Genomic DNA, 13656 nt, shown 5'->3' on the forward strand with positions numbered 1-13656 from the left:
CCCTATACTTCATATACAAGAAAGTAAAAGCTAGTTTTGCTATGTCCTTCTCATAGGAGAATGCAGTGAAAATCCTCCATTGGACAATACTTGTCTATTTATAAGGCAGCAAGACCATTTAGCTAGTGATACATATGGTAAATAATTCTTTTGATTAATGTTGAAGGTAATGTGTTACAACAACACACGTTACCTAATCAGATTACTTTCTAAAGTAACGAGTAACCTAATACAACATTTATTTTTTCAAAGTAAAAATACATACATTACTTAAATTCAGATATACTTTATTATAATATTATGAAAACTTATTTCCACTTGTACCTTCGCAGAAGTACAGAAGTACTGTGTATGTGCTCAATCCAGCCACCTGGCGCCAACTGAGGAAGAGGTTGAGCACATGCGTAGCGTGCAATTAAGTGAAAAAAACGATCAAAAGCTATAAATATATGATTATTTCTGAATGTGCTGAGAAGTAAATTTAATTGGCCAGGTTTAGGGTTGCAGGGAGCCAGTGACCATCGCAGAACAGAGACCTATAAATAAAGTGTCAGTTTAGTTTGAATTCAGATATTTGCTACAGCTACTTTGAAACAGTGTGATCTAGAGGCATAGCAGTGAGTGTGCATACCACAGATCTTGGGGGGATTGCATTGGGGATGGAAAAAAGAATTGAAGTTATTTACTTCACAGCACATGAATAACTCAATGCATTTATAAAACAACAAAAAATGATGAAATCTGCCTGTGTTTCTGGTTAGTTTCATGAAGGTTCATATATTGGCTTAGAATTTTATAACAAATGCTGGCCAGTGAAATGTACAGTTTTTCATATAAAAGAAGAAAAAAGGAACACAAAGGTAAAACACTGTTTGTAACTGATTACATTTTATAATAAGCAACAAATAAGATGAGGCCTGAGCTGCCTCAAAAGCTTGCATAGTGTAATCTTTTTAGTTAGCCAATAAAAGGTTTCATTTTGCTTGACATCTCATTGCATATAAGTAACTACATACATCCATCCATCCATTTTCCAACCCGCTGAATCCAAACACAGGGTCACGGGGGTCTGCTGGAGCCAATCCCAGCCAACACAGGGCACGAGGCAGGGAACCAATCCCGGGCAGGGTGCCAACCCACCGCAGGACATACACAAACACACCCACACACCAAGCACACACTAGGGCCAATTTAGAATCGCCAATCCACCTAACCTGCATGTCTTTGATATTTATTTTTTGTAAGTAATGAATAATGTAAGTTACTTCTAAAAGAAAGGTTTCCAAACACTGATTGTGATCATGTAACACTATTTCCTCACTTGCAATGGTTGTACAGTACTTCAGCATAATGCAATGTATTCTACAAAGTAAATTGCCTTACACTTAAAATCTGAATATGTGAAGCTCATTTTGATTGCACTAGCTACAAAAAAAATGCAACCTATTAGTAAAAGCACATGATAAGCTTGAGGCTTTAATTTTAATTTGATGACCTCAGGCAGGTTCACACAATTAGCACTACAAACCTTATTAAAACAAAAATGAAAGGACAACCTTAGCTGGCATAGCAAGAGAATTAGTCACTCACTTAGCTGCTAGGCTATGCTACCTGCATCGTGCTTGGCTATGCATTCTAAGACACTGGAGAATAAATCACAAGAGGGCTGTTTTGATCCCCATCACAGACTTACTCAATGACCCTGACCAAGTTCCTTAGCCTTCCCATAAAAAACCATGAAGAGATATAGAAGCAATTCTACAGTACACTTGATTTGTATGATGCTTTAGATACAACAGCTAAACAATTACACAGTAGTTTAGACAGCATATGACAGCTGAGAGGCTTAATGCAGCAAACTTAAGCTGTAATCTCAGCTATTCATAGTGCAACCAGAGTTTTAACGACTCTAAGCTCAACCAAATTAGACATTCAGTAATGCAACAGCCCTGTTGCCACGATATTTAAGATCTTAAAACAGAGTCACTGCTTCTTCTGTCCTGCATCCTGAATGCAGAAACGCTACTTGTTGATTCAGAACACAGTACTGGAAGTTGTAATAAAATGAAACCCTGATGGGATGACACAGGAACAGTCTTGCTACAGCTCTGTAACTTTTACTCAATACGGTTCGGAAACTGAAAATGACATTTACTGACGTGATACTCTGATGTTTTAAATATAGTCATCTTAAAATCAGTTCAAGCCGGTGGCTTTATTATGCCACCACAAAAGGTTCAAAAAGTGTGCCACTAGCCAAGCAGTTTATGGCCTTTTTGTGTAATGTTACTCAGCGTTTATGTTTTTACGGTTCAGATCCAGCTAACACAAAAAACAAAAAAACACCAGAGTGCACACTGGATAGCCCCCTTAATCCCCATTTGCAGAGTGTCAAGCATTCCATTCACGCCTAAATAGATGTTTCACCTTGGGCTGACTACCAGCCATCCCTGTAGCCTAAGGATATACTTCCAGGGCTTAGGAAGAGGCGTTTCAAACAGGAATAAGAAAAATGCTTGCAGAGATGCCACGCCTGCTTGCCAGCATCCATCCAGCCAAATGTTCAGCTGCAAAACTGTGACTGGAAACTCTTTTAAAATGTATTTGTGTGAAGGCTTTCTTGTCAATTAATAAAGTTAAATGCACAACAAAGACAAAGGTGTTCCGGGGAAACAATAAATGGATATTCCTGTGTATGCCTATGAACAGTCATTATTTTAGCAGGCTTTTGTGTTAGCTGTGAAACACACACTCAGATACATTAGGTTCATTGTCACATTAAACAGGGCACAACAACCGTGAAAATGGTCAGTGCAGACTGTCCCTGTCTGTATTTATTATCTGTCAAATTGCTTTAGGCCTTAAACTCATGTCTGTCACAAGGCCGGTGAAACTGTAGGGTGGGGCTGTCGCCTCAGTCTGCAGACCTTGTGTATCCTTTTGGCATCTAATAACAGTTTGTGGGTCTTTTGCCATTTTTTGACAAGTAATTTGGACACGAGTGCTGTTCACTGGAGACGCCCCCGTTGCAAGGTTTACAGTACGACTGCACAGACGTGCATTTCCACTACACTTTTAGCCATTTTTTCTCAATCGCTAGCTTAATGCGACAGATGAGACCTTTGGATCTTTTAGATGTCATGTTATAAATTAAACGCCCTTTCAGATATACAGACTTAAGGTCGTAAACCCCTTTCAGTAGGAAAGTGACAGCAGCGCCGCGCGTTTGACAATATTAAATCAATCAACTGCAAAGCCTGCACACTAAAAATAAACGAGTCAACTGCCAAAAGAAAGATCAATGTATAAATTCAGTACACAAATCTATTAGCACCTTTGAAACGAAACACGCTGGAATTAACACGGCTCTTCAAAATTCGTATGCAAGGGCGAGCACCCGCGCGATAGGCCTCCTCTCTTGTGTGTTAAGCTGGAAGTTGGGTGGGCGCGTGAGCGAGCAAGTTGCATCAAACAGTGCAGCAAAGTACGCTCGACACGCCGACCTCCGTGACGTTGACCAATCAGTAGGGCGTATTCCGAAAGTTTACCTTTTATGGCTCGAGCCGGGCGGCTGACAGTACATAAAACCCCACGGCGGAGCCGGTACTTTCACAGTCTGAGCTCCTCCATCGCGCAACTTGTGCGGAAACAAATACATCAATTAAAAAAAAAAAAAAAAAAAAAAGGCAGTGCCATCGGCTCTCTTTTCTTCTAACCCTTTGAAACCTAACAAAGGTAAGAACATGGGTTTTAGTTAAAGGTTTTTTTTTGTGTAGGTATGAGCATTTTTGTTGTGACATGTTTTGAAATCGCTGGGTGTATGTGGAGTATATTAAGCTTGAATTAATGATCCGTTTAAAAAACGCAGGGTTAGGTTTTTATGATATTGTGATGGTGATAGAATCTGCTTATCTGTAGGGTTTTTTTTTTTTTTACTAATTAAAATTCTAATAACGTTTTGTTTGCAATTGGTTTAAATGAGGGCAATGTTAAAAATGCCGGGGAGTCTGCGAGCCGGCAAGTAAATGTGCGTTTGAATGAATGTACCGGTAGTTGGGTGTGACCTACTTAGATGGTGCACGCGCGCTCCAGCTGGGTATTTTAGTAGATGATTGCTATTAAATATGATGGTGAAACTGCTTGAAATTAAGAGCCTGGCGTTTAATAGTTACCTCACGGACGTAGTCCTCCTTTGTGCCGCTAAGGCGTGGCTGTTGGGAGGGGGGCCCCGATTTGCTGTCCCGCATGATGGCGGGGGGGGGGGGGGCAGCGATGTAAAGTGTTAAGCGCAGGACTGCGCGTGGCCCCGTAAAAATCTAGTTTTAATGCATGTGAAAGTGAAGAGAAATGCATGACGAAGGTTGTTGGATAAAACGGACCTGTATAGTAGTACCGATGGAAAGTACAGTTAACGTTAATCAATTTGGTTTTTGTGTATACGGAGGTCTCAAGTTCAATTTTGAAGTATTTGGGTTCAGGTCATCGCGTTAACATGCGTGGTGGGATTCCGGTATTTAAGCGTGACCCGTGTGGTTTTATTATTTTTTAATTCTTCGAAACCGATTTTTTTTCGGGCTGGGAGTGGTCAAGGCTGCCCAATGTCGAAATTGGTTCCTCTTTAGTCCGGCAGTCTTTGTCGACTGGCTGCGTGCCATTCCACCGGCACTTGCAAGCATGCTCAAACCTTTTGCCTTTTATGGAAATAATGAGAATCGAATGGGGACTTCCTTTGTCTTTTCTCTATAGATTTTGATGAGCTGGTTGATCGCCACCTTGTGGTTAATCTCGATAGTGGTTTTGAGAAACCGGAAGCCAGTTTCATAAGTAGACGTACACCGACTATATCGCAGCCTCGCACGTGCAATACAAATTACTCATTTTTATTTTTTTTTTGCAGCCCAACAATGGAAGAGGAAATTGCCGCACTTGTTGTTGACAACGGATCCGGTATGTGCAAAGCTGGATTCGCTGGAGATGATGCTCCCCGAGCTGTCTTCCCATCCATTGTCGGTCGCCCAAGACACCAGGTAAAAGCTTGAATTTATGGTCTTAAAACGGCACTTTGAATTCTCCAAGTTTATTTGTTCACAGGTGTGAACATTAACTCGGTAGGACTTTAATGCATTCTCACTTTTTTATATATATATATAGGGTGTGATGGTTGGTATGGGACAGAAAGATAGCTATGTTGGTGATGAGGCTCAGAGCAAAAGAGGTATCCTGACCCTGAAGTACCCCATTGAACATGGCATCGTTACCAACTGGGATGACATGGAGAAAATCTGGCATCACACATTCTATAATGAACTTCGTGTCGCCCCTGAGGAACACCCAGTGTTGCTCACAGAGGCTCCCCTGAACCCCAAAGCCAACAGAGAAAAGATGACACAGGTGTGTGGTTTTTTTTTTTTTTTATATATATATATAAATTAATCCTTGGGCTTTTTAGACTCCTCCCTTTCTGGTCTTTACAGTTGTTTCCCAATTCTTTTAGGCCTACTTGCAGAAGTGAATTTCTGATCTTTATCTGGATCTAGTAGGTTTACTTTGTGTGGTTTTTGGACTGCATTTTAAGTTTTCCTTTGTGCGGCACAATTTCTGAATACTAATGTTCCGGTGAAGCATGTACTAACTGTTTGCATCTAATAGGCATTTATGTTCAATGCAAGTAGTTTTAATTACTATTTCTGCTTTAACAGATTATGTTCGAGACCTTCAACACCCCAGCCATGTATGTTGCCATTCAGGCTGTGCTGTCTCTGTATGCCTCTGGTCGTACCACTGGTATTGTGATGGACTCTGGTGATGGTGTCACCCACACTGTGCCCATCTATGAAGGTTATGCCCTGCCTCATGCCATCCTCCGTCTGGACTTGGCGGGTCGTGACCTGACAGACTACCTCATGAAGATCCTGACTGAGAGGGGCTACAGCTTCACAACCACAGCTGAAAGAGAAATTGTCAGAGACATCAAGGAGAAGCTATGCTATGTTGCCCTTGACTTTGAACAGGAGATGGCCACTGCTGCATCCTCCTCCTCCTTGGAAAAGAGCTACGAGCTGCCTGATGGACAGGTCATCACCATTGGAAATGAGCGGTTCAGATGCCCAGAGGCACTCTTCCAGCCATCATTCTTGGGTATGTGTGGGGTTTTTTTCTCTACTTTTATCATTCATCCATATGGTTGAATTTTGTTCCTTAGTCTCAGGTACATAAATACAACACACCAAAACCAATGCAACAATGGTGTAGGTATTGTCACTGAAATCTTTAAATTGGAAAATTTTTGTCCACATCACTAAGTACTTTGTTAATTCTTAGGTCTGGAATCTTGTGGTATCCATGAGACCACCTTCAATTCAATCATGAAGTGTGATGTTGACATCCGTAAGGATCTGTATGCCAACACTGTGCTGTCTGGTGGTACCACCATGTATCCTGGCATTGCAGACAGAATGCAGAAGGAGATTACAGCCCTGGCACCTAGCACAATGAAAATTAAGGTAGGTGACTTAGACAGTTGTCTTTTTGGGTTGCATCTATACCAGTTATATACACATAGATGCTAAAAGGTGTTTGTTTTCTTTGTAGATCATTGCTCCACCTGAGCGTAAATATTCCGTCTGGATTGGAGGCTCTATTTTGGCCTCATTGTCCACCTTCCAACAAATGTGGATTAGCAAGCAGGAGTATGATGAGTCTGGACCATCCATTGTCCACCGTAAATGCTTCTAAAAGACTGCCATTTAACACGCCGACTTCAATTGCGCAGAGAAACCAGAAACAACAAATTGGCATGGCTTTTGTTATTTTTGGCGCTTGACTCAGGATTTAAAAACTGGAACGGTGAAGGTGATGGTATTGGCAAATGAGCATCCCCGAAGTTCTACAATGCATCGGAGGACTTTAATTGTACATTTTATTTTTTTTTATTTTTTTTTTTTTAGTCATTCCAAATGTTAAATGCATTGTTCAGAAACTTATTTGCCTCTATGAAGGCCACCCAGCTTAATGGGAGCAGATACTTCAGACAACATTGTTTCTAGTATTGCTTATGTGTAAATTATGTAACCAAACAGTCTGGGGTTTTTTGTACTTTTCAGCCTTAAATTCTTGGTCCTGTATTTTGAGTTTGTTTATGCAAAAGCTTTACCTTTGATACGAAGGTTTACATCCCCCCCACCCTTCCCTCTTGGGTGTATGGAATGAGCCGTAAACCGATGGAGGTGCCAGTAGTGCTTGGGGCCTACCTGTACACTGACTAAACGGTCAAATAAAAGTGCACATGTTCTAAACCTGTTTGCTGTGTTTTTCAAATGGCTAGTGAGTAAGCAGTCTTCTGTCTTGGCAAAAAATATTAATGGGTGCTTTTAATTTGGTATTCTTCAAGGGTGTTAAGAACCTAGGGTTTTTGGTTGAGTCCTTACAATCAGTATGAGGAATATTTAAGAAGTCTGTGGGGCATCGTGGGCTCGAGCTGCTTCACTAACAAATGGGGTGGATTCTTTGACTCGGTCATGCAGGTGAGTAAATGACAAGGTGCCAAAATACCTAGTTATGCATCAAAGTGGGCATGTGTCCTGTGTTTGGACTGGCAGTGGGGGAAGCTTCTACAGAATAGTAAAAGTACTGCACCATTTGCACAGGACCACTTAAACTGGTCTTAACATAATTTAACTCTTAGAAATTCCCCCAGATAAGTAGTTTTTGTTTTTTGTGTGTGCATGCAAAGCTACTTATCAATTGAAAGATCACCATTGCAGGAATGCCCTTGTCCAAAGGCATCAAACCACCTGTAGTAGGTACTGTTTCATATTGTAGCAGCTGCATTCTTTCACAACTGACATCTTTTATTCCAGATGTAGCGATTTGTATATCGCCATACAAATGGGTACATTTTGAAAAGCACACTAGGTTCAAATTTTAACTTTCACGTTGTAGGACTTTTTGGAATCCAAAGCAGAAGGGGTCATTTTGTTTGGACGCTTTTTTTTTTTTTTTTTTTATAATAAAAAAAACTGCTAGCTAAAGTACACACCCTGGATGTGAAACTGTGGCCAAGGATCTGGCAACTGGTCACATAGACCATGGTGCACTACTCTGTTGCTTTGTTGTGGAAGGCAGGGCTTTGGTGTAGGGTTTTATGGTCCTGCCACAAATTTGGGTTTCGCCCATGGCATCTGAATTTGCGTTGTGTGTGGTTTTTTTTTTTTTTTTATATATGTGTATATATACGGCATGGGCCTACTGCTGTTTACTGTTCTTACCAGTATAATGGGGTGAATGCATAAAATTCATGAATAAGTGGTTTTATGCATCTAATCCACCTCAAAAGGAGCTGAATGGCCAAGGTAAAAAAAGAGCACAGTGAGCTTTTTTTTTTTTTTTTTTTTTATTATCCAAACTCTCCTGCAATTTTGTGTGAAGCATGGTAAGCTTAAGGACCTAATTCCGAGTCCATCTAGTTAGTAGAGCAGCACATCAACATCTAGGAGCCTTATTTTAATAGAAAAAATACCTTGTTTAAGGTATACCTTTGAATCCTGTATTGGTGGCATTCGTTCTGTGTAGTAGGGCAAGTTGAAACAATGGAAGTGTGCATTTGGTGACATACAAGCTGGCTGCTCCACTTGAATATGCCAGAACTATTTGTGTGATTCAATTTACCAAACTACTCAAAGCCCTGCACATTTGTACAAAACTAACTTTATACTGAATTTTGTGCAGTTAGTGCCATAGCGGATGTTTCACACCTAAAATCCTATCATTTATTTATTTTGAGACTGACTGCTGTCCTGATGAGGTGGACAAAATATGGCAATGGGAGAAAATACAACTTTGCATAAGCTTCTCTCAAGGGAAACTGGCTGCTTCCCACAATTCAAGAACTGAACTTTTTAGCCAGTGATGGTCTTTTGAAATGGCAAACCTGTGCCCTGCCAATATTAGAGATGCCTCATTGTTCTCAACATTTAAATCCAGGATGTTGATTATTTTAGTATACTATAGAAGCCCACATCACAGCTGCCAGCAAAGCAAGGGGCCCATTCTTGTAAGGAAAATAGTCATCATTGTGACTGCCAGTCATTAAGCTTGCTTTATTCCCCACCCCAGTTTTTCTTGGTGTATTGCACTGACATTTCATGTCCACACTTGCTTTGAATAAGCTTCCATTCTGATCTTGGAACAAGCCCTTTTTAAGGAGAGAGGACAATGGCATATCATGGGTGGCAAACCCAAGTATTTGACTTCATAATATATTGTAAAAAGCTCAGGGAGTTACTGGGATGAGAATATGTATAGGTCTGCCTCCTGACTTTGACTTTTCTCATATACACTAGACCTGCAGTGATTAAAATTTTCCAGGATGTGTAAGAATGGTTTATTTGCTTCTTCTATATTGGCATTTTGTCTTGGATTAGTTGACATTAACTTACTTTAGTGTGACACCCCCTAGTGATCAAGACAACTGTTTAACCATACCTTTAATGCACTCTGTGACTGTGCACATAATTTAAAAAAAGACATGCAGTACACCTATAATATGCAATATAGTTTTTCATAAAGAGTGATTCTTGGCTTTTCCATAGAAAGGCACAATGTAAGTTGTTCAATGATGTGCTGGAACTTGCCAAATGCCAACCAGAAGTCATTTTCCATTGCCTTGACAAAAATTACTCCACATCACTGCAGTTGGCTTCCTTCATTGTTGGTTTCCACCAATTGTTCCTTGGGTTGTCTCAATGTATGCAGCAACTACCTTTTAGACAAAACAACTTCTACCATTGAGACCTTGAATTGTCTCTGGGCCCCAAAATTACCAGAGATCTGTGAAAAGCATTTTCAACGGCCAGAGCCAAACATTAAGGTAGGCATTCTCAAATCTTTGTAATCTGTCAAACTATCAGAGAGTGATTATGTTCATTTCAACATTCATTTCAGGCCCACAATGTTATGCACTCAGATACACCTATGGACATCCTAATGTCAATATGCAATGCACATGCACTGACAGCCAACGGCAAATCACTGTTCTTACTCAGAACAGGTTGGTCATATCTCCTAATAATGCAAAGCTCATCTAGACATTAGCTGCCACTGCTTATGTGAGCCTGGAAGTCTCAAAGTATGGCTGTCCCTAACAAGCTTGAATAATATGAATACTTCTAGTTATTAAGTGTATAGGGTCACCTGGCTGGTTTCTGCATAGGAAGTTTTTAAACATGACCCATTTTTCATATTTTTGCAATCTCACAATGTTTTAAATTCAAAATAATAATTCAAAAATTCTTGCCTGAAGAAGGGGCCTGAGTTGCCTCGAAAGCTTGCATATTGTAATTTTTTTAGTTAGCCAATAAAAGGTGTCATTTTGCTTGACTTTTCACAAAATAGGGAAGGGAAAACTTTGAAAAGTTCAGGTCACGCTATACAACAAACTTGGCAGTGGCTCCCTATATCACACAGCCAGGCTGAGTAGCTCACAGAAGTCTGTACAGAAGAATTCTCTTTGGGTGCACCTGAGTAAAACTTTGCAACTCTTAAAAACAGTCGGAAGGTCCAGAAATGGCTGGTGCTTTGCTTTCAATCATAGTTCTTAACACAGACAACCTTTCTAAAGGCTCCAGCCCCACCCAGAAACAGGAAATGCAGAGCTACACTGAAAGATACTGCAGCTGGACAACTTCATCAAAAACATCAAAAGTTTTGTAGAAGTTGGATTTGGCCTCCTAGTAATCTTGGTCTCTCTGAGCAAACCAGGTGTAGTGTTAACTCTTTTTGCCTCAATATTTACAAATTACATATTTACTGTTCTTCTGTGTAGCCTGCAGTAGTACTAAGAAAGCTCTTGAATACTGATACAAACTCCAGCTCTCAAGTAGTCATTGGAAGGCTTGACAATACACAGATTGGACAAAAACTGCTTCATAGCCTTCATTATAAACTGGATAGTCTTATGTTTTTGCTATAAAGCATTTGTTACAAACTGGCAATTCCTCATTTCACCTTATTTTTATTTTCATTTTAACGTTGATATAAAAAAAAACCTATCTCAACTCATGTTTTAATTCCAGATGCATAGTACAACTGTTCTGACATATTTTATTTTATGGCTGACACACAGACAGGCAGGTTTAGTGGCTTGCTTGGGGTCACACAACAGGACAAAATTAGCAACCTTGTGGTTTTTAGGTCCAGTTCCGTTGCCACTACACCATGCTACTGGGGAGAAGTTCCCATATTCCTGTTGAAGTGAGGTTACCTTTGTTATCGCTTGAAGAACTATGGAAGATCACTTTTTGATTTCTCTTGACAGACAGACAGACATACGTACATATATTTTTTGTCCCTAGGGGAAAAAGTGGCTTTTTACAGAAACATTTTAAATAAATAATTACATAAATAGGTGGATAAGTTCAGATAGATAACTCCTTTATACCAACCTTTCAAGCGAAACCGTATAAGAACTACAAGACCTCCATTAATACAGCATTAAGGATCACTTTGTCATAAATAACCATCGGGATCTGTCCACGAGTAAAGGGTCTGAATACTTGTGTCAATGTGAGATTTCAGTTTTTAATTTAAAAAAATTCTAAAAATCTTTATCATTCAAGGGAATTGAGTGTTGCTTGATGAGGAAAAATGAATTTAAATGATTTCGTTACAAGGCTCTGTGACATAACACAGTGTGAAAACGTGAAGGGGTCTGAATACTTTCTGAATCCACTGTATGTTACACACTGAAACAAAAGACATGATGTCTAGAAGCTCTTGTAATTTTTTAGGATAATACAAAAATAAAAAGTAGGAAAAATAAATAAAAAACTACTAATTAAAGAAAGTTGAAAGGTCTTAATGTAGCAACAGATTTACTTAATTCATTTATCTTGTTGACACTGTAAACCTTTTAGTATAGATAGCTAATTTAATAAACCATTATGTAAAAAGGATATTATCAAATTATCTTTCAATGTAACCACCTTATTTATAAGAAATTTACATATATTTATAATTTAAGTGTGAATTCTCCATTGGGGATGAAAGAAAAGTTATCAAAATGACATAGTACATAATTATTTAATGGATGAGAATTTACTGTCATATGCACAGTAAACAGTCAGTTGCACTCTACTGTGAAAATCTTACTCTGCATGCTTTTCTGGCTACCAGTGCACAATTAAATGACAAGACAATACAATTAATACAGCAGTGCAAAGTAAGCCTATATAGTCCAAATACTATGAGTACAGTATTACGTAAACATACAAATGAGATACTGAGATTGAAACAACATGTAAAAAGTCTGAATTAGTGAAGACACTATAATTGTGAGTGTTCATGAGAAATTTGATGATTTACTTCATGAGGAAGAAGTATACAATAAACAAGAACAGTTGTGTCACATATTTGAATATTTACAATGTGTGCTTCAGTTCAAATATTTAAAGTCTATATGTTCTCGATTGTAAAAGAAACTGGTAATTGTTCACCCTCAAACATTGGCCCATGGAGGGCCACATCATTAATAAAGGATCAAAAATAACATTATATTCGTAATAACTGACCTTGAAATAATTTAAAATGATACCCCAAAAGTTTGAAATTTGTCATTTTCAACCTTCTGTTAGGTTAGGACCACCAGTAAATAATTAAAATATCAAAAATATGATCATATTTATGAAGAGCAATCTCGAAATGGCATAAAATGGCACTCCACGTGCCTATATTTCTGATCCAATTTTTTCAAAGTTTTGTGAAAATGAGTAACTTTGATCCCTCATATCATATTAGGGGATGAACCCCTGAGGTCAGCTGATGTGGCAGGTACAACTTCAAGTCTTTCTGATGATTTTTTGCTAAAGACACCTAATGATATACTTTTTACCATAAAGATGTAATTTCCTTCTGAAAATATAGCCCAAAATGTACAAAAAAGGTGCTTTTCTTTGGTCAAGAGGGCCAAACAAAATTTAAAGAGTTCAATGCCTTGCGTAACAAGACATCAAGATGAGAACAATGGTATATCATATGTGGGGGTTTTCTCATATTGGTGAGTCAGGAGGCACCAGACAAAACAAAAACTGAAATGATTTTAAAGTGTATACATAAGCAAGTGAATAGAAAAGGCAAACTACTGGGTGGACCTACAGCATGTGCCAGGAAAATCAGATATTGTAAGGGGGAGAAGTAATGAACAGGAATCAATCACAATTCCTTGCAGAAAAAAAAATGTTCCGTAGTTTGTGATTTCACACTCATATGGTGTCTGCCTGATGTCAGGTGCGTGGATAGACTATGTTGGAGTGAGTGTTGTTCTTTATAACGCTAATAGCCCTCCTGATAACTGACATGATAATGTTCTCCAAAGATGGAGGAGCTGTTTACTTCAGGATTGATAAAGTTTTCTGATTCTGAAATGTCTTGGATAATCCTGACCACCACCTGTAGGATTTTCTGGTCCTGTGCAGAACAGCTACCAGACCAGATTGTGAAGGCATTGGTATGCATACACTGAATGGGTACCCCTGTGAAAGCTGCTCAGAATTCTGTGTGGCATGTCAAATTTCTTTAGCATTCTCAGAACAAGCAAGTGCTCTTCAGATTCATTTAGCAACTGAATAGTGTTGTGGGACCAAGCAAGACCCTTATCAATAT

The 13656-nt window shown here is 39.1% G+C and overlaps 1 protein-coding gene and 1 long non-coding RNA gene across 5 annotated transcripts in view; one reads left to right on the forward strand and one right to left on the reverse strand.

The window, feature by feature from the left end:
• The window catches only part of LOC127529615 (uncharacterized), a 487131-nt gene that overhangs the window by 67931 nt on the left and 405544 nt on the right, over positions 1-13656 (reverse strand). For all 4 annotated transcript variants that reach the window (XR_007936243.1, XR_007936242.1, XR_007936241.1 and 1 more), the window contains exon 2: positions 3335-3726. This is a non-coding gene — a long non-coding RNA (uncharacterized LOC127529615). The remainder of the gene's footprint in view (positions 1-3334; positions 3727-13656) is intronic.
• Positions 4860-7284, forward strand: actb2 (actin, beta 2). The gene is made up of 5 exons (XM_028814403.2): positions 4860-5027; positions 5152-5391; positions 5700-6138; positions 6322-6503; positions 6592-7284. Exons 1-5 carry the CDS (start codon positions 4905-4907, stop codon positions 6733-6735), a joined length of 1128 nt encoding a protein of 375 aa, XP_028670236.1. The 5' UTR covers positions 4860-4904; the 3' UTR covers positions 6736-7284.

The sequence above is a fragment of the Erpetoichthys calabaricus genome, chromosome 11 (genome assembly GCF_900747795.2).
Source record: "Erpetoichthys calabaricus chromosome 11, fErpCal1.3, whole genome shotgun sequence".
NCBI classification, from domain to species: Eukaryota; Metazoa; Chordata; class Cladistia; order Polypteriformes; family Polypteridae; genus Erpetoichthys; species Erpetoichthys calabaricus.